This window comes from Cherax quadricarinatus, chromosome 11 (assembly GCF_038502225.1).
Source record: "Cherax quadricarinatus isolate ZL_2023a chromosome 11, ASM3850222v1, whole genome shotgun sequence".
Taxonomy (NCBI): domain Eukaryota; kingdom Metazoa; phylum Arthropoda; class Malacostraca; order Decapoda; family Parastacidae; genus Cherax; species Cherax quadricarinatus.
In genome coordinates this window covers 55,288,585-55,310,857 of record NC_091302.1, presented here as the reverse complement: position 1 = coordinate 55,310,857, position 22,273 = coordinate 55,288,585, and the positions used below count along the sequence as shown (strand labels likewise).

General features: G+C 38.8%; 1 protein-coding gene and 1 long non-coding RNA gene across 8 annotated transcripts in view; one reads left to right on the top strand and one right to left on the bottom strand.

Moving 5' to 3' along the window:
* Cc2d2a (Coiled-coil and C2 domain containing 2A) overlaps nt 1-22,273 on the top strand; it is a 95,229-nt gene that overhangs the window by 72,795 nt on the left and 161 nt on the right. For 4 of the 5 annotated variants that reach the window (XM_053775095.2, XM_053775097.2, XM_053775096.2 and 1 more), the window contains 2 exons: nt 6,973-7,102; nt 9,900-14,222. In XM_053775095.2, the coding sequence (XP_053631070.2) occupies nt 6,973-7,102; nt 9,900-10,088 (319 nt within the window). In that variant the 3' untranslated portion in view covers nt 10,089-14,222. Of the gene's footprint in view, nt 1-6,972; nt 7,103-9,899; nt 14,223-22,273 lie in introns of those variants that run through there. The other variant, XM_070084181.1, reaches the window with a different exon arrangement.
* Nucleotides 1-22,273, bottom strand: part of LOC128687580 (uncharacterized) — a 62,087-nt gene that overhangs the window by 39,666 nt on the left and 148 nt on the right. The window contains exon 1 of one of the 3 annotated variants that reach the window (XR_008406861.2): nt 19,673-22,238. The exons of the other annotated variants lie outside the window; for them this stretch is intronic. This is a non-coding gene — a long non-coding RNA (uncharacterized lncRNA). Of the gene's footprint in view, nt 1-19,672; nt 22,239-22,273 lie in introns of those variants that run through there. 3 annotated transcript variants of the gene reach the window in all.

Here is a 22,273-nt window from a genome sequence, read left to right as displayed (position 1 = left end):
TACTCTTTTCTATGTTCACTTTCAACTTTCTACCTTTACACACACTCCCAAACTCATCCACTAACCTTTGCAATTTTTCTTTAGAATCTTCCATGAGCACAGTATCATCAGCAAAAAGCAACTGTGTCAATTCCCATTTTGTATTTGATTCCCCATAATTTAATCCCACCCCTCTCCCGAACACCCTAGCATTTACTTCTTTTACAACCCCATCTGTAAATATATTAAACAACCATGGTGACATTACACATCCCTGTCTAAGACCTACTTTTACCGGGAAGTAGTCTTCCTCTCTTCTACACACCCTAACCTGAGCCTCACTATCCTCATAAAAACTCTTTACAGCATTTAGTAACTTACCACCTATTCCATATACTTGCAACATCTGCCACATCGCTTCCCTATCCACTCTATCATATGCCTTTTCTAAATCCATAAATGCAATAAAAACTTCCCTACCTTTATCTAAATACTGTTCACATATATGCCTCAATGTAAACACTTGATCTACACATCCCCTACGCACTCTGAATCCTCCTTGCTCATTCGCAATCCTACATTCTGTCTTACCTCTAATTCTTTCAATTATAACCCTACCGTATACTTTTCCTGGTATACTCAGTAAACTTATTCCTCTATAATTTTTACAATCTCTTTTGTCCCCCTTCCCTTTATATAAACTGACTATACATGTTCACTGCCAATCCCTAGGTACCTTCCCCTCTTTCATACATTTATTAAACAAAAATACCAACCACTCCAACACTATATCCCCCCTGCTTTTAACATTTCTGTCATGATCCTGTCAGTTCCAGCTGCTTTACCTCCTTTCATTCTACGTAATGCCTCACGCACCTCCCCCACACTCGCATCCCTCTCTTCTTCACTCCTAAAAGATGGTATACCTCCCTGGCCAGTGCATGAAATTACCACTTCCCTTTCTTCGTCGACATTTAAAAGTTCCTCAAAATATTCTCGCCATCTACCCAAAACCTCCATCTCCCCATCTACTAACTCCCCTACTCTGTTTTTAAGTGACAAATCCATTTGTTCTCTAGGCTTTCTTAACTTGTTTAACTCCAAAATTTTTTCTTATTTTCATTAAAATTTCTTGACAGTGCCTCTCCACCTCTATCATTTGCTCTCCTTTGCACTCTCTCACCACTCTCTTCACCTTTCTTTTACTCTCCATATACTCTGCTCTTCTTATAACACTTCTGCTTTGTAAAAACCTCTCATAAGCTAACTTTTTCTCTTTTATCACACCCTTTACTTCATCATTCCACCAATCACTCCTCATTCCTCCAGCACCCACTCTCTTATAACCACAAACTTCTGCCCCACATTCTAATACTGCATTTTTAAAACTATTCCAACCCTCTTCAACCCCCTCCCCACTACTCATACTTGCACCAGCCCACCTTTCTGCCAATAGTTACTTATATCTCACCCAAACTTCCTCCTCCCTTAGTTTATACACTTTCACCTCCCTCTTGCTTGTTGTTGCCATTTTCCTCTTTTCCCATCTACCTCTTACTCTAACTGTAGCTACAACTAAATAATGATCCGATATATCAGTTGCCCCTCTATAAATGTGTATATCCTGGAGCCTACCCATCAACCTTTTATCCACCAATACATAATCTAACAAACTACTTTCATTACGTGCTATATCATACCTTGTATATTTATTTATCCTCTTTTTCATAAAATATGTATTACTTATTACCAAACCTCTTTCTGCACATAGCTCAATTAAAGGCTCCCCATTTTCATTTACCCCTGGCACCCCAAATTTACCTACTACTCCCTCCACAACATTTTTGCCCACTTTAGCATTGAAATCCCCAACCACCATTACTCTCACACTTGGTTCAAAACTCCCTATGCATTCACTCAACATTTCCCAAAATCTCTCTCTCTCTCCTCTACACTTCTCTCTTCTCCAGGTGCATATATGCTTACTATAACCCACTTTTCACATCCAACCTTTATTTTGCTCCACATAATCCTTGAATTAATACATTTGTAGTCCCTCTTTTCCTGCCATAACTTATCCTTCAACATTATTGCTACTCCTTCTTTAGCTCTAACTCTATTTGAAACCCCTGACCTAATCCCATTTATTCCTCTCCACTGAAACTCTCCCACCCCCTTCAGCTTTGTTTCACTTAAAGCCAGGACATCCAGCTTCTTCTCGTTCATAACATCCACAATTATCTCTTTCTTATCATTTGCACAACATCCACGCACATTCAGACTTCCCACTTTGACAATTTTTTTCTTCTTATTCTTTTTAGTAATTATTACAGGAAAAGGGGGTTACTAGCCCATTGTTCCTGGCATTTTAGTTGACTTTTACAACACGCATGGCTTACGGAGGAAAGATTCCTATTCCACTTCCCCATGGATATAAAAGGAAAAGTAATAAGACCAAGAAGTATTAAGATAAAATCAAAGAAAACTCAGATGAGTGTGTATAAATAAACATGTGTAGTGTGACCTAAGTGTAAGTAGAAGTAGCAAGACATACCTGTAATCTTGCATATTTATGAGAGAGACAAAAGACACCAGCAATCCTACCATCATGTAAAACAATTACGGGCTTTCATTTCACACTCACTTGGCAGGACAGTAGTACCCCCCTGGGTGGTTGCTGTCATCTATATACACTATGTACAACAATAGGTATTAGTGCACTCCACGGTAAGCAAGGCAGAATAGAAGCCACTAGAGAGCAGACCGTGCTTCAACCAGCTCTAGAATGGGAATGACAAGGGCAGACAGGCGGGTGGTACCCACAACACCTCTGCGATTGCCAAAACCATCTTCTCATTGGCTTGAACCTGGGTACTGATCGAACGACGGGGCCCCATCATTTGACCCTAGTACTGGTTTGCTGGTTGGGGGATATAGCCTTTCAATGAGGGTGTGTACATGCGCCGAATAAAGGTTACATACTCTTTGCATGCCATATCACTTGATGGTTATACTACAGTCATTAACAGGAAACAAGCGAGTGATGCATTTCTGATCAGTAGATTATAAATAGCACTGAAGAATAGTGAGAGCTGAGTGATATTTCTACTACATGAGGGGATAATTAACATCCTGATGAAATGTGTTGAACACAAAGATATATGATGGCATATGACCCAGCTTTAGGTTTAATCTCCCCAAGTATACCTGGATGGGGTTTTGGGGGTAAACGTCCCCACAGCCCAATCCATGACCAGGCCTCCCAGTGAATTGGCCTGATCAACCAGGCTGTTACTGCTAGCCAAAGGTAAACCAACGTACGAGCCACAGTCCAGCTGGTCAGGTACAGGGTACTTTGACTTACGAGTTTAATTCATTCCGTGACCAAGCTCGTAACTCAGTTTGCTCGTATATTAAATAAATTTTCCTCATTGAAATTAACTGAAATGCTATTAATCCATTCCAGCCCCCCCAAAAAACACCCCAATTTTTTATTACAGGTTTTTAAATAAGAAAAATGTATTTATAAATAAGAAATGATTTTTGCCTTTTTTGCCAGGTCCCAGCAATGTTTTAGAAATGTTAGAGTATATATGAAACTTCTTGAAGCACGGTGTAAGATGAGTGTCACTCCACTGGTGGCAGTGGAGTGATATTTGATTATCGTACACTGCCTTGGCTTTATTTTTCACTGTCACACATAAACATGTCTGTCTTTCTGTTTGTTTCTGTCTATCTGTTTATTTCTGTCTGTCTAGCACTGTCTGCCTGTGTTTCTGTCTTCCTCTGTCTACTTGTCTCTCTGTGTCAGAGAGACAGCTGCTCATGAACCAACAGGTATTACATACGATGCAGAACCGGTTGTCATGTCTGATTCCTGAACAAGTGAAAATCAGCTAGCCGGCCTGCCGAACATGTATTACACGTTCCAGAATTGTTTCTCTTTACTTCGGGCATACGTTATAGAACATTCTGGCAGGATGACACTACTGGTGGTATCAAAATTGAAAGGATGTTGCATATTGGTTATTATTGAGGTTTAGATATTTCCTCGATATGTCCTGCGAGTGGCGGTATATCTGAGGCTCACTCGAAACTCTGATTTTGGCTCGCAACTCAAAGCAAAAAATCAACCGAGCAATGGCTCGTAACTCGGAAAACTCGTAAGTTGGGGCACTCGTAAGTCAAGGTATCGCTGTACTGACATTAGGTGCCTGTCCAGCTCCTTCTTGAAGATAGCCAGGGGTCTATTGGCAATCCCCCTTATGTTTAAATTACAGTTTGTGAGCATTTAGGAATACAGTGGAACCTCTACTTACAAGTACATCCACGTGCGAGTTTTTCCAGATACAAACAGTCACTCAGTCGATTTTTTGCTTCCAAACGCGAGTGAAATTTCCAGATGCGAGCGGGCCTCAAGGGGGGTTCCTTGATGCTGGTGAGGGGCTCCTGCTCTTGACCTAGGGAATTGGTTCTCAGTTGTTTGTTGGACTATCTTATTGAAACTTGGGCAATGTATGATGGAAAGATGTTTCTTAATGTACACCAAAAAGGAAAGAAATCAGACCATAAATAATGGAGTTTACTTCTCAGCCATTAACCTCCCCTTAGCGGTGTATTTTCATATGGTTTTTATGTTTGTATTCTAGTATTTTTTGGTCTCATTTGATAGAATGGAAGATATACTACAGAAATAGATATGCTTTTGATTGGTTTCAATTGAGCTCAAAGTAGCAGAAATGTTCATTTCTTTGGCGATGTTCAAGAGTAAACAAATGACGTCACCGTCCAATACCTGTCCGATTGGCACTGCCCTCAACCTTCACATATTGGAAAGCTCTTCAACACACTAGCAAAAGTGGGAGCAGACATCATGAGGCAGCAGTGGCAGACAACATGAAGCAGCAGTGGCAGACATCATGAAGCAGCAGTGACAGACAACATGAAACAGCAGTGGCAGACATCATGAAGCAGCAGTGGCAGACATCATGAGGTAGCAGTGGCAGACAACATGAAGCAGCAGTGGCAGACATCATGAAGCAGCAGTGACAGACAACATGAAACAGCAGTGGCAGACAACATGAAGCAGCAGTGGCAGACAACATGAAACAGCAGTGGCCGACAACATGAAACAGCAGTGGCAGAAAACATGAAGCAGCAGTGGCAGACATGAAGCAGCAGTGGCAGACATCATGAAGCAGCAGTGGCAGACATCATGAGGTAGCAGTGGCAGACAACATGAAGTAGCAGTGGCAGACAACATGAAGCAGCAATTGCAGACAACATGAAGCAGCAGTGGCAGATATCATGAAGCAGCAGTGGCAGACATCATGAAGTAGCAGTGGCAGACAACATGAAGCAACAGTGGCAGACAACATGAAGCAGCAGTGGCAGACAACATGAAGCAGCAGTGGCAGACAATATGAAACAGCAGTGGCAGACCTTGTACCTTGAAAACAACCTTGTTGTACCCTGGTAGCAACCTTGTTGTACCCTATACTGTAAGCGAGTTTCCAAACGCCACCACGAGATGGCAGTATGTATCAAAACAACGCTCAGTCCACTCCACTCGTGGTGGAGTGAATTCTTGTGTTTTCCCTACGTTTCGTGCAGTTATTTCTTGTTTCTAACCATGGGTCCTAAGAAAGCAAGTGCAGAGGACAATGCTGAGAAGAAAAAGAGGATGATTTCCATGGAATTACAGCAGGAAATCATAAACAAACTAGGTGGAGGGTTAAGAACTTGGCGAGGCATTACCAGTGTACCACTTCTACGAGGAGTGACAAAGTGTAGCCTTAAGAGTGTAGCAGTTAAGTGTAGAATTAAGAGTGAGAGCAGTTAAGTGTAGCAATTTTAAGTCACTCTGTCTGACTTTTTTGGGTTATCCTAGGTTCTCTACACATGTAGTCAGGAGCAGGAATGGCTGCTGTGGTGGCCCTATAAACCCAAAAACAACAATGGCCACTGTCACCACCACTAGCCACATACATAGACATGTATTTTATTCATTCTAGCATATATATCATGTTTCTATGTTATTAATATTGTTTGTCATATTAGATGAATTGTGATAGATAAATAAGCCATATAGTTGACATTAGGGAAATATTGAAGTATTTTGTCATGCCTGAAATTCCACTGGAATGCATTAATTCCATTTCAATTAATTTGAATGAGGAAAATTGACTATGCAAATGAGCAAATCCAGGTGCAAGCAAGGTCATGGAACGGATTAAACTCATAAGTAGAGGTTCCACTGTACTTTAAAGGAAAATGTTGAGAGACATGCGGGTGAGGAATCCAAGCAAATATATTAAAAAGTAATTAAACTTGCAGACATTTGAGCCAAAGGTTGTGTATCAATGTACTGGATACATCTTTCTTTCTTTCAACAAACTGGCTGTATCCCACCGAAGCAGGGTCGCCCCAAAAAACAAAAAAAGTTTCTCTTTCCAAATTTAGCAACTTATACAGGAGAAGGGGTTACTAGCCCCTTGCTCCCGGCATTTTAGTCGCCTCTTACAACATGCATGGCTTACGGAGGAGGATTTCTGTTCCATTTCCCCATGGAGATAACAGGAAATAAACAAGAACAAGAACTAGTAAGAAAATAGAAAAAAAAACCCAGAGGGGTGTGTATATATATATATGCTTGTACATGTATGTGTAGTGTGACCTAAGTGTAAGAAGAAGTAGCAAGATGTACCTGAAATCTTGCATGTTTAAGAGACAGAAAAAAGACACCAGCAATCCTACCATCATGTAAAACAATTACAGGTTTCCGTTTTACGCTCACTTGGCAGGATGGTAGTACCTCCCTGGGTGGTTGCTGTCTACCAACCTACTTCCTAGGTAAATTTTACCAGTTGCAGCATTTTATTCAATAATATAAGTTCATATAGGTGGGATTTACTCTTTTAGTACCGATTTTGTTTTAAGTACTGTACTTACTACCGAGTATGATTAGCAGTTGTGTTTTTTTGTTGTTTGCAGGACACCATGGAACCGGCACGCCATCTCAGTTTTACGAAAATTGGTTCGTGGATTAGAGGAACCTCGTGCAACTGGTAAAGTTACTTCACCAGATCTAACACAGTTAGCTACAATTATGACATCCCACAAGGTGTGTTGATGCACTTCAATATAATGTAATTATTCATGGTAAAAAGTATATTCATCTCTTACACAAATAACCCGCACATAGAAGAGAGGAGCTTACGACGACGTTTCGGTCCGACTTGGACCATTTACAAAGTCACACTAACGAAAAGGAGAGCAGGATGGGTATATAGAGGCAGGAGGTGATGGTAGTAATAGTAGTACTGGTAGTAGTGGAGATGGAAGGAAGTAGTAGTGGGGAGGTAGTAAGGGACCAGTCAAATACTAAGAAAGAGGAGCACTGCAAGGGAGCTAGGTGCCCACAGAGGGTAAGAGCAAGAACACCGAGGGGGGGAAAACAAATAAATAAATAAAGAAGGAACAAATACACAGGGCAGAAGAAAGACAACCCAAAGGAGAAAAAGGAAAGAGGAAAGGGGGAAGAGGGAGAAGAAGAAAAAAGTAGGAATCAGATTAGGTCACGAGTGTTCTGAAGTTTGGAGTATTTTACAATGTAGTGGGAGAGGAAGGCATCTACAGAGATGAAGCCGGGACTAAGATTCATACAAGGAAAATTGTGTATTAGGGAGGATTCAACCAGAGGGCAACTGTTAAAGTTGGAAGTAGGGAAGACAGTTTTAGCAGAAGACCAGTCAATAGGATGGCTGTGATCTCTGACGTGACAGAAAAGAACATTGTTAGTGTCGGCAAGCCTAACACTATTTTTGTGCTCCCTAAGTCTGTCAGAAAGAGATCGACCAGTTTCTCCAAAGTATTGAAGAGGACAGGAGGAACAAGAAATAGAGTAGACACCAGGAGCGATTAGTGCAAAGTATTAGTCTGGCAGAGAGTAAGTTTGATGTCTAAGGAATGGAGAGAGTTGTTGAGATTAGAAAGACCGGAAATGTAGGGAAGGCAGAGGACAGAAGAGTTCCCAGGAATGGAGAGTTTGGGAGAGAAGAAATTACATTTAGCACATGAGAAGGCAGAGTCTATGAAATGGGAAGGGTAGCCAAGACAGGAAAATGAATTATGAAGAGTGGAAATTTCTGATTGAAGGAACTGAGGATCACATATGCGGAGGGCACGGAGAAAGAGGGAGATAAGAACACTTTTCTTGATAGAAGAAGCATGATAAGAAAAGTAGTGAATGTTATGCCACTGTGCATAGGCTTGCGGTAAACGGAAAAGGCAAAACCTGTATTTGAGCAGTGCACATGAACATCTAGAAAAGGAAGTAAGGAATTAGATTCCCATTCAGCTTTAAACTTAATGGAAGAGGCAAGATTATTAAGAGCATCAAGAAATGGTTGGAAGAGACAAGAGTCATGAGGCCACAGAGCAAAGATGTCATCAACATAGCGGAGCCAGAGTGAAGGGCGCACATTGATAGTAGGAAGGAGAACAGTTCCTCAGTTCCTTCAATCAGAAATTTCCACTCTTCATAATTCATTTTCCTGTCTTGGCTACCCTTCCCATTTCATAGACTCTGCCTTCTCACGTACTAAACATAATTTCTTCTCTCTCAAACTCTCCACTCCTGGGAACTCTTGTGTCCTCTGCCTTCCCTACATTTCCAGTCTTTCTAATCTCAACAATTCTCTCTGTTCCTTAGACATCAAACTTACTTTCCGCCAGACTAACACACTTCGCACTAATCTCGTTCATATCTCTCCTCCCTCTACTGATGCTCCTGGTGTCTACTCTATTTCTTGTTCCTCCCGTCGTCTTCAATACTTTGGAGAAACTGGTTGATCTCTTTCTGACAGACTTAGGGAGCACAAAAATAGTGTTAGGCTTGCCGACACTAACAATGCTCTTTTCTGTCACATCAAGAGATCACAGCCATCCTATTGACTGGTCTTCTGCTAAAACTGTCTTCCCTACTTCCAACTTTAACAGTCGCTGTCTGGTTGAATCCTCCCTAATACACAACTTTCCTGGTATGAGTCTTAGTCCCGGCTTCGTCTCTGTAGATGCCTTCCTCTCCCACTACATTGTAAAATACTCCAAACTTCAGAACACTCATGACCTAACCTGATTCCTACTTTTTTCTTCTTCTCCCTCTTCCCCTTTCCTCTTTCCTTTTTCTCCTTTAGGTTGTCTTTCTTCTGCCCTGTGTATTTGTTCCTTTATTTATTTATTTGGTTTTCCTCCCCTTGGTGTTCTTGCTCTTACCCTCTGTGGGCACCTAGCTCCCTTGCAGTGCTCCTCTTTCTTAGTATTTGACTGGCCCCTCCTACTCTTACTACCTCCCCACTACTACTTCCTTCTACCTCCACTACTACTACTACTACCACCTCCTGCCTATATATACCCATCCTGCTCTCCTTTTCATTAGTGTGACTTTGTAAATGGTCCAAACCGGACTGAAACGTCTTCGTAAACTCTTCTCTTCTATGTGTGGGTTATTTGTGTATCGTTCCAGTCATGGCATTGTGCCTTTTTTTATTATTTATATTGATATTTTTCTTGTATATTGGCATTAGGTGCTGTAATAATGTAATAAAAAATATGTATGTATTAGTTGTTAATTGAATAAAGATAATATTGTATTAATTCATAAATACACATGGTTGTATATGTTTTAGATGGATAATTTTTGTAACATTGAAATCTTGCCCACAAAAATCATCTGAAAGATGAAATAACTTCATGTGGTTCAGTTGAAGGGATAAAGGGGTAACTTAAATTAACCTCAGTACCAAATTTATTAAAGTTGTGAGATTTATTTTTTATGAAGTAATGCATACTGACTTAATGTTGCCACTATATTGCTTAGCTGGAGGATAAATTTAGTGTAATCAAAGTATATTTTGTAGGTATGTGGAGTGTGTGTTCATCAGGGGTACAGCAGTATAGCCAGTGTAGTAGAAGCAGTACACAGTACTGGGGTTCACTTAACACAGGCACCAGATACTGAATTTGCTCTTGCTCTTCACCTCAAACTCTACCCAGCATTTATTATATCTGTCTGGGTGTATGTTGCATCACTTGTCAAGAGGGTGTGAGCTGTTCAGAAATACAGCAGGATTATCACTGTAAAGGTAAAGACTTAGATACAGACAGTTAAATGTTGTCCTACTTTTATTAGCTTAAATTCTGTTTTTCATCCAGAATTGAATTTTCTTTGACCAGTGTATTCATCTACAATATGAATATTGTTTCAATGTTTTTTTTAACACACCAGCCATTTTCCACCAAGGCAGGGGTGACCCCTAAAGATGTATTTTCATTTATTGATTTTAATTGTCTCCTCAAGGAAGGTTCCTTGACACTTGTAAGGGGCTCTTGATCCAAGGAATTCGACCTACCCTCCCTTTGATCAACTTTGTCTCCCATTTTCCCTGGCACTGCCCTACTCCTATATAGGTTTATTGCTTCCCCAGTGAATGTAATAAAGTAATGAATACAGTTATATCCTAAGCAATTTGTCTTGTATCCATTAGTAATTTTTCTTAACTTTTTTGTTATTCATTTTTCACCAAAAATTGCACTGAAGAGAATGTTGGGGTGACATTCTGGTACATCTTAGACCACTGTTAAATTACAACTAAGAAGTAGGGAAGATCAGAAGACAGAATGGGAGAAGGAAGAAAGTAGAGTAGGAGCATGGGAATAGTACCAGTAGTAGTAGTGGTGGTAGTAGAAATAGTAGTAGTGGTGGTGGTAGTAGAAATAGTAGGTGGTGGTGGTGGTAGAAATAGTAGTAGTAGTGGTGGTGGTGGTAGAAATAGTAGTAGTAGTAGTGCAGCAGTGGTAGTAGAAATTGTAGCAGTGCAGTAGTAGTAGTAGTCATAAGGAAGTAGCAGAGGTAATGGTAAAACAATTGGTAGAATAGCAGAAAGAGTAGTACTTGTAAAAAAAAAAAAAACTATTAACAGTGGTAGAAGTGGTAGTGTAAAAGAACAAGAAAACAAAGGAGCACTAAAGGAGTGCTACTGGTCCATGGGCTTAGGGCAAAATCCATGGGACAAAACCCCTACAGGGAAAAACCCAGACACAGAAGACAGGAGAGGCAAAGGAAAAAGATAATGCAAAAGACAAATGAAGTGGAAGGAGAGGTGGCAAATTATTATTATTATTATAATCAAGGGGGAAGGGCTAAACCCGGAGGATTATACAGCGCCTGGGGGGGGGGATGTGGAAGGCATTCAGGCTTAATTCGGGGAACTGGAGCACAGATCCAATTCCCTAAATCAAGAGCCCCTCACCAACATCAAGGAACCTTCCTTGAGGGGAAGAGGTGGCAAAGGTTAGCTAAGTCACCAGTGTTTTCAAGTTGTTAGACCATTTGACAAAGTAATGGGAAAGGCAGGCATCTACAGAAACAAAATCAGAACGAAGATTCATATTAGTTGTGTATAAGAACTACTTCAACAAGACTGCATTTTTGATGGTTAGAATAAGGGTAGTTTTAGTGGAGGGCCATTTAATAGGATGGCTGTGATCTCTGACATGATAGACAGTGGCATTGTTGTTGTTGTAAAGGTAAACATATCTTTTCTGCTCTTTAAGTCTGTCTGAAAGAGAGCAGCCAGTTTTACCAAGTATTGGAGAGGACGGGAAGAGCAGTTGATGGAGTAGACACCAGCAATATCAGTGATAGGAGAAGTATGAGCAAAGTTGGTGTGAAGGGTATTAGTCTGATGAAGAGAGAGCTTAGTAGCTACAGGATGGAAGGTGTTTTTAAAGTTTTGAATACTGAAGATGTAGAAAAGGCAAAGAATAGATTTCACAGGAGAAGTAGGTGTGGTAGAGAGGAAAGTTCATTTAGCATGAAAGTAGGCAGAGTTTATGAAATCATAAGGACAACCAAGGCAAGAGAACAACTGTGGAGAGTGGAAATTTCAATGTCAAGAAATTAAGGGTTACAGATGCAGAGGGCATGAAGGGTAAGAGAAACAAGAACATTTTTCTTGACAGAAAGAGGATGTTTAAAATAGCAAATGTACATCCCACTTGCCGTAGATGGAAAAAGTCAGTCATAGAGCAGTGGACAGAACATCAAGGAAAGGAAGCAGAGTAACTAGTTAGTCCTATTTAGTTTTGATAAAGGGGCAAGATTGTGAAGGGCACTAAGAAAAGATTGGAAGAGATTAGAGTTAAGTGGCCATAGAGCAAATGTATCATTTACATAGCAAAGCCAGAGAGGACGTACCCCAGTAGTAGGAAGTAGGACTGTTTCGAAATATTCCACATAAAGGTTAGCAAGGACGGGGAATAGAGGAAAGCTTATATAGCAATGCCAAAAGTTTGAGAATAGAATTTACCTTGACAGGAAAAAGAATGAGAGTTTATATAGATATTTCAATGAATATCAGGAAATAATGATTTTTTTTTTTTCAACAAGTCGGCCGTCTCCCACCGAGGCAGGGTGACCCAAAAAAGAAAGAAAATCCCCAAAAAGAAAATACTTTCATCATCATTCAACAGTTTCACCACACTCACACATTATCACTGTTTTTGCAGAGGTGCTCAGAATACAACAGTTTAGAAGCATACACATATAAAGATACACAACATATCCCTCCAAACTGCCAATATCCCAAACCCCTCCTTTAAAGTGCAGGCATTGTACTTCCCATTTCCAGGACTCAAGTCCGACTATATGAAAATAACCGGTTTCCCTGAATCCCTTCACTAAATATTACCCTGCTCACACTCCAACAGATCGTCAGGTCCCAAGTACCATTCGTCTCCATTCACTCCTATCTAACACGCTCATGCACGCTTGCTGGAAGTCCAAGCCCCTTGCCCACAAAACCTCCTTTACCCCCTCTCTCCAACCCTTATAATAACCGTATAATAATGATAAAAGTATTTTAATTATCCCAAAGCATCATTTAACACTATAGGTATGGGCATTTCCAAGTATCAAAAGTCATACCTGAAATTTCTAGTGAATCCATTATAATAAGCATAATACACAAAATCTAGAGTATATTAAAAAATGAAAAGCAGTTTTTATCTTAAATAATTTATTTTACAAATTTACAAGTATAAAAACTACCCTACTTTGTGACAAACTTGATTCATGTACACAATAATTACTTTCATTTACACATGTCCTATGCAGTTCATTCAGAAAATAAGTTTCATTTTATGTAATAGAATAAAATTATGAATTACCTTGTAATATATATACAGCCAAAATCCAGAGTTTAGGCTATTCTGGCTCTCTCTGATTTACGGCAACCAATCCAAATTTTTAATAGTAAATGTACGAATATGTGTGTGTATATGTGTATGCATGTATGTATTTTCAACATGGCCCTTTTCCCACTGAGCATTTTAAAAATAAAAATGCTAGATATGCTTAAAGATGGGTCACTTATGTGGTTTACATTTAATAAAACATTACGAAAGAAAGCCACTATTATACAATGTATTTTGGGCAAACTAATAATGTGATGAAGAAGGCCTGTGCCTTTTATGTAATAATAATATAATCAGATTAGGTGCTAAATCTGAAAGGGTCACCTTCTCTGTAAAAGAAGCAATAATTCGTACAATTAGAAAAATATTGAGTAATCCAGATTGTGAGCAGATGAAAAGAATCGTAAGTTAATACAGCTAAATAAGACAGAAAAGGAATATGTCAATTGAGCAGAAGACAAAGAAAGGTGCTCCATTTAACCCTCTCAGGGTTTTTGACGTACTAGTACGCCTAAATTCTAGCGCCCTCAAATCTAGTGAGAGAAAGCTGGTAGGCCTACATATGAAAGAATGGGTCTATGTGGTCAGTGTGCGCAGTATAAAAAAAAATCGTGCAGCACACAGTGCTTAATGAGAAAAAAAAAAACTTTGACCATGTTTTTGGATTAAAACAGCGACTTTGCACTGTATTTTCGTATGGTATTTATTGTTGTATTCTAGTTTTCCTGATCTCATTTTATAGAATGGACGATATATTACAGAAATTGAGATGATTTTGACTGGTTTTACAATGAAAAGTACCCTGAAATTGAGCTCAAAGTAGCATAAATGTTTGATTTTTACCAAAGTTCAAAAGTAAACAAATCATGCTAAGCGTCCAATACACGTCAACTGGTGAGTCTAATATTCTTTCACAAGTGCGCTGATATTATTTATACCATTTCTACACTAATGCAGTAGTCTGCATAACAGTAAATCTTCTATTTTTTGTGAGAATAAAAATTCAAAGTGGAAAGCAAAATAATGTAAGAGGGGCATGGGGACGTGACTAATGAACAGAGGAAATGTTACTTTAGTGCCAGGAATGTCTTTCTTGTTTATTCTGGACCCTATTTGGAAATTGGCATCTTTTGAAATTTGTGTGAAATTGGCAAAATTGCTAAATTCTGACCACTGTATTGGATAGTTGAAATTGGTAAATGGGTGGTTTCTGTACTCTTTCGATAGAAAAAATGGAGTTCTAGCAAAATAGCTATGATTTTTGTCAACTAGTACACTGGATTTGGCCGAAAATAGGGCTCAAAGTGGGCCCTATTATGCTCTCGCTAACTTCGCGAGAGCATAATTCCGTAAGTTTTCCATCAAATTATATACTTTTGGTGTCATTATGATCGGGAAAAGATTCTCTAACTTTTCATAGAGAATTTTTTTTTTTTTTTTTAATTTTGGGCAACCCTGAGAACAAGTCTGGGAGAGGGCCTGGGGACCCAGAAAGGGTTAATGGCCTTATATTAACCCTTTCAGGGTCAGGACCCCTGATCTGAGAAGAATTAAAAGAAAAAAAAAATTCTTATGAAATTACAGTGGACCCCCGCATAGCGAACGCCTTGCATAGCGAACAATCCGCATAGCGAACGCTTTGTTCGCTAAAATTTTGCCCCGCATAGTGGACAAAAACCCGCTCAGCGAACTTCGTCCGAGACGCGTCCAATCTGCGCCCTCAGCCAGCCTCACATGTGCCGCCCGTCCCATTGTTTACCAGCCAGCCTCCGCGGTAACATTCAAGCATACACTCGGAATATTTCGTATTATTACAGTGTTTTCGGTGCTGTTTGTGGAAAATAAGTGACCATGGGCCCCAAGAAAGCTTCTAGTGCCCACCCTACACCTCAAAGGGTAAGAATACCCATAGAAATGAAGAAAGAGATCATTGATAAGTATGAAAGTGGAGTACGTATCACCGACCTGGTCAGGTTGTACAAGAAACCAAAATCAACCATCGCTTCTATTGTGGGCAAGAAAACGGCAATCAAGGAAGCTGTTGTTGCCAAAGGTTTAACTGTGTTTTCGAAACAAAGATCGCAAGTGATGGAAGATGTTGAGAGACTCTTATTGGTGTGGATAAATGAAAAACAGCTAGCAGGAGATAGCGTCTCTCAAGCGATCATATGTGAAAAGGCTAGGAAGTTGCATGACGATTTAATTAAAAAAATGCCTGCAACTAGTGATGATGTGAGTGAATTTAAGGCCAGCAAAGGTTGGTTTGAGAGATTTAAGAAGCGTAGTGGCATCCATAGTGTGATACGGCATGGTGAGGCTGCCAGTTCGGACCACAAAGCGGCTGAAAAATATGTGCAGGAATTCAAGGAGTACATAGAAACTGAAGGACTGGAACCTGAACAAGTGTTTAATTGTGATGAAACAGGCCTGTTCTGGAAGAAAATGCCAAGCAGGACCTACATTACTCAGGAGGAAAAGGCACTCCCAGGACATAAGCCTATGAAAGACAGGCTTACTTTGTTGATGTGTGCCAATGCTAGTGGTGATTGCAAAGTTAAGCCTTTATTAGTGTATCACTCTGAAACTCCCAGAGCGTTCAGGCAAAAGAATGTCCTCAAGGATAATTTGTGTGTGCTGTGGAGGGCAAACAGTAAGGCATGGGTCACTAGGGAATTTTTCTATAACTGGTTACACCATGCATTTGCCCCCAATGTGAAAGATTACCTAACTGAAAAGAAATTAGACCTTAAGTGCCTCCTGGTGTTAGACAATGCCCCTGGTCATCCTACAGACGTGGCAGAGCGACTTTATGGGGACATGAGCTTCATTAAGGTGAAGTTTTTGCCTCCTAATACCACTCCTCTCCTGCAGCCCATGGACCAGCAGGTCATTTCCAACTTCAAGAAACTGTACACAAAAGCTCTGTTTCAAAAGTGCTTTGAAGTGACCACAGACACTCGATTGACTCTAAAAGAGTTTTGGAAGGATCACTTTAATATCCTCAATTGTGTAAACCTTATAGGTAAGGCTTGGGAGGGAGTGACTAAGAGAACCTTGAACTCTGCTTGGAAGAAACTGTGGCCAGAATGTGTAGACAAAAGGGATTTTGAAGGGTTTGAGGCTAACCCTGAGAGGAGTAGTATACCAGTTGAGGAATCAATTGTGGAATTGGGGAAGTCCTTGGGGTTGGAGGTTAGTGGGGAGGATGTGGAAGAGTTGGTGGAGGAGGACAATGAAGAACTAACCACTGATGAGCTGATAGATCAACTTCAAGAGCAAGAGGCCAGACCTGGGGAAACTGGTTCAAAGGAGGGAAGAGAGAAATTGAAGGAATTGCCTACTTCAAAGATTAAGGAAATGTGTACAAAATGGCTTGAAGTGCAAACCTTTTTTGATGAAAATCACCCTCACACAGCTATTGCAAGCCGTGCTGGTGACTGTTACAATGACACTGTTGTGAACCACTTTAGACAAATCATAAAGGAACGAGAGGTACAGGCCACTATGGACAGATATGTTGTGCGAAAGAAGTCCAGTGACTCTGAAGCTGGTCCTAGTGGCATTAAAAGAAGAAGGGAAGTAACCCCAGAAAAGGACTTGCTACCTCAAGTCCTAATGGAAGGGGATTCCCCTTCTAAACACTAACACTCTCTCTCCCCTCCTCCCATCCCATCAATCATCACCAGATCTTCAATAAAAGTAAGTGTCATGTAATTGTGCATGCCTTTTTCAGTTTGTGTGTACTAAAATTAACATTTTTTTGTGGTAAAAAAAATTTTTTTTCATACTTTTGGGTGTCTTGCACGGATTAATTTTATTTCCATTATTTCTTATGGGGAAAATTAATTCGCATAGCGAACATTTCGCATAACGACCAGCCCTCTTGCACGGATTAAGTTCGCTATGCGGGGGTCCACTGTATAATATTTTTCTGAAGGCAGTGAAACTAAAAGTACAAAAATTTATGAAAAACTTACAGAATTATGCTTTTGCAAAGTTAGTTATCTTGGCGGTATTTATGCATCCATGATTTTGCCCTATTCTGGGCCAATTCCATTGTTCCAGTCGACCAGACTTACAGCTATTTTGCTAGTATTCCTTCTGTTCTATTGATTGAGTACAAGAAACTGTCCATTTACCCAATAAAGTGATCAGAAATTGGTAATTTGGCCAATTTCACACCAAATTAAAACTTGCCAATTTAAAAATAGGGTCCAGAATAAACAATGTAGACATTCCTGGCACTAAAAAACATTTCCTCTGTTCATTAGTTATGTCCTCAGGCATCTCCTAAATTATGTTTGATTTCCATTTTGAATTTTTAATCACGCAAAAAATAGAAGATTTAATGTTATGCAGAATGCTGCATTATTGTAATAATTGTATAAATAATGTCAGCGCATTTGTGAATGCATATTAGACCGACTAGTTGGATGCGTATTGGAAGAGTAATATAATTTGTGTAGCTGGAAATAATGACAAAAATCAAACATTTCTACTACTTTGAGTTCAATTTCAAGCTAATTTCTATAATATATCTTCCATTCTATTAAATGACACCAAGAAACTGAGAAAACAACCATAAAAACCATACAACAATATACAGCAATAGTACACATTTACTGCATAGACCCATTCTCTCATATCTAGGCCCAAATTTACCACTCACAGTTTAGCTGAGCTGAGCTCATCATGTAGTAAACCGACCCGCATGGTTGGTATTTTTATAGGAGAAACCCCCCATTATGCAGGAAGGAAACTGCATGTAGGCTGTTTAAGCAGTCAACTTTTTTTTTTTTAATACCACCAATATAGTACACCATTTTTTTGAGGTCTCTGCATATGACCCATTTTTTCTAATGATTTTATATATAAAAATATAGGAAAAGAGAGAATACCCCAAGTACAGTGGACCCTCAACCAACGATATTAATCCGTTCCTGAGAGCTCATTGTTAGTCGAAATTACCATTAGTCGAGTTAATTTTCCCCAAAAGGAATAATGGAAATCAAATTAATCCGTTCCTGACACCCCAAAGTATTGAAAAAAAAAAAAAAATTTTACTACATGAAATATTAATTTTAATACACACAAACTGAAGAAGACATGTACAATTACATGACACTTACCTTTATTGAAGATCTGGTGATGATTGATGGGATGGGAGGAGGGGAGAGTGTGGATGGTGTTAGTGTTTAGAAGGGGAATCCCCTTCCATTAGGACTTGAGGCGTCAAGTCCTTTTCCAGGGTTACTTCCCTTCTTTTAATGCCACTAGGACCAGCTTCAGAGTCACTGGACCTCTGTCGCACAACATATCTGTTCATAGAGGCCTGTACCTCCCATTCCTTTATGACATTCCTAAAGTGTTTCACAACATTGTCAGTGTACAGGTCGCCAACACGGCTTGCAGTAGCTGTGTCAGGGTGATTTTCATCAAAAAAGGTTATCACACTATGTATGCCACTACGATTCTTGAATCTCTCAAACCAACCTTTGCTGGCCTTAAATTCACTCACATCACCACTAGTTGCAGGCATTTTTCTAATTAAATTGTCATGCAACTTCCTAGCCTTTTCACATATGATCACTTGAGAGATGCTATCTCCTGCTATCTGTTTTTCGTTTATCCACACCAATAACAGTCTCTCAACATCTTCTATCGCTTGCGATCTCAGTTTCGAAAACATAGTTGCACCTTTGGCAAGAACAGCTTCCTTGATTGCTGTTTTCTTGGTCACAATAGTAGCGATGGTTGATTGGGGTTTTGTGTACAACCTGGCCAGCTCGGAGACACGCACTCCACTTTCATACTTAGCAATGATCTCTTTCTTCATATCCATAGTAATTCTCACCCTTTTTGCTGTAGGGTTGGCACTAGAAGCTTTCTTGGGGCCCATGGTGACTTATTTTGCAGGTGCAATCACTAAAAACGCTGTGATAATATGAAATGTTCGGATTGTATGTTTGGATGGGACCGCGGTGGCTGGCTGGCTTGTAAATACTGGAGCGCTCAGGCCACAAGTGGACGCGTCTCGAACGGAACGAATCGTGTTGGTCGAGTTTTTTAGCACTAGTCGAGGCAAAATTTTTGCGTTAAAATGTATCGCTAGTCGGATTTAATATTAGACGATGCCATCGTTGGTCGAGGGTCCACTGTATACCCTAGACTTGCTTAGGATACACTTCCCCCCCAAATTCTTTAGATTATATTTTTGTATATGTAGTTAGGTGACATCTATGACTTTCCCATGTATATTTCCACAAATATTATATTTAAAATTTCTGATCACCTTTTTGTTTTATTGATAACTTAAGCTTATGTGATAATTCAGAACATAAGATGATAATAAATATGTACATATACAATAAATCATTACTTCAATAATATTCTGCTTTCATTACATAGTGTAAAAGAGTTTAGGTCTAATATTTACCAGATGTTGCTATAGATGAAGTAATTCTAACATCCCTCTCAGTACGAGTTTCATAGGGACAAGGCACAGGTGCTCTGAAAAGGCACTTGGATGCCAGTGGTGACACGAGTTAGATCCTCGGGAACAGTGCTATGGTGCCACTGATTTTCTATTTTTGTGAAGTAATGTGATGTGATATTTTTAACAGGTTTATCTGGACAATACACATGTATAGATCCACAGATCACATGATAGGAAATAGTACAAGTACAGTAAATCTATCATGTAATCAAAGAGGTTCAGGTCAAATGAACATGAATATAATCTGAAGGCAATTGTGACTGATTATTCATATCTTAATAAACAATAAACAGTTTTAAGAGTATAAAATTAATTATTTGTGAAACCATGAATATGTTGCCTATGCACACAGCTTTTCCTAGTTTAAAGATTTGCTTTTAATAATTATATATCTTCTTACAGCTTTCACACAATATATTAAAACATATTTAATGCACTTTGTTAATACAGGCAACTCTCTGCTAACTTTGAATATACATATACAGATTTATGTAATTTCAGTAGTACCTCGGTACTCGAACTTAATTTGTTCCAGAAGGGTGTTCGAGTACTGAACAAATTTTTCCCAACCAATTTTCTTTTTGGTTGGCTGTTATCACTAATCTTCTTAGGCCCTTTGGTGACTTATTTATAAAAAAAAAAAAAAAAAAAAAAAGTGAAGAAACACGAAATAGTTTACAGCGAAGTTCTGGCAGGTTGTGTTTCTTTGGTTGAGTGCCAAGCAAACAGTCAACTACTGAGCAATTTTTTTTTTTTTACCAAACAAAGCGTTTGAATACCAAATTGTTCGAGTACCAAGGTTCCACTGTATTATCATCTGTTTATACATAAAATATATTTACCATCAGTGGAACAATGCATAGTCAAATTTTGGTACATTACTCTTTGATATGTCAGAGATAAAATTATCATCATCAAATTAGATGAGATATGACGGCTCCAAAGCTTGAGGTAGTTAGCTGTATAATGGTTAGATCAAGTCAGAAATGCCATCTTATTTTACAAGCACTATTATTCTGGTTTACCCCTGATGAGTTTGGAGTTTTTCTACTCCTGGAGTCTAGCCCTAGGCCAGGCTTGTCTGGTCATCCAGGCTGTTGCGCTGTTGGCAGCTTTCTGGCCTACATATCCGCCACAGCCTGGTTGACCTGGTTTGGTTTTATTTATTTTCAAAGATATAGTTTTTCAACTTCAACCACTCTTGAGTACTACTATAACAATGGTATTACCAGCAAGCAGACCTTTTAGACCTGCTACTTTGCTAATTTCTGAGTACCTTCTCCCCTTATGAATGTAATAATAATTCTCATCTGGGAGAGGATAGAATGGGAAAGGAAGAGGCAAGGAATGGGAACAAGGAAGCGTATCCCTCATGAGTACAGTGTGTAGTTATGAATTCCACCCCCATCCCCCCCCCCCAAAAAAAAAATAATACGAATTATATGTGCAAGATTATTACTGTGGTCCACATATCGAGTTAAAACATGGGCTTCAGTAGAAGAGTACAATTCACATAATATAATTTTTGCTTAGCAAACCTTTTCTTCTGTCCCTATCTAGGTTTGCTCAGAATATGCTTAAACAATGTATCCAGGATAGGGCAGAATACGTAAGGTATAGGTATGAAATAAAAAAATCCAATGAGAGTTACGTGCATTAACAAAACCTAAGAAATTTCTTGTATAGTAAACCTTCAATATAATGAACGTTTAAAATTGTGGTCAAAATCCACTTTTTAGTATCTGCCAACCCACAAGAGGGACCACAGCCCTTAACAAGACACTGACAATCCTCCCTATTAGTCAGTTTCATTGAGGGTTTACTGTACATCTCAAAATAACTATCACTGACATAATTGAAATAATAGCAACAATATACAGTACATGTAAGTATTTGTACAATTATTATACTCCAATGATATCTAATGAGCAATATAAAAATGCATATTTAATTTTCTTATTATAAGCAAAAATGCCATTTATATACAGTGACTAGTTAAATTATTAAAAACACTTGCATATTTCACATCAATGTAGGAATTTTTCAGCACCAAATGCATCATACAGTGCTAGAAAAAAAAAAGTTTTCTACATTTCAACCACAATTAATGGCCTCTGATAATAATCAGTCCATAGACATAGTTAAGCATCCATATCATAAATTTAAGAATGCTTTCAAATGTTTAATAAAGAAAAGAAATTACCTGAAAAATTACATAATAAGTTTTTACTATATTTAATGTATAAAAATTATATTTATACAATTTGGGCAGTGAACCATGACTTAGTCAGTCACATATATTATACATTATTAAGCAATAAAAAGGTGGCTTATTTGTAATATTCCTAATATAATAAAAAAAAGTTGTTTCCATACTACTAAGATATTAAGATTAAACGGAGTGCCCTAAATATTAGGACTTTTATTTGTCTACATAAAAAAAAAAACTATTTTTTCACTAAATATATTTTAATTTCTTAAAAGTATGATAACAAAAGTAATTTACATTAAGTCATTATATATGAATGTATATGTATGTAT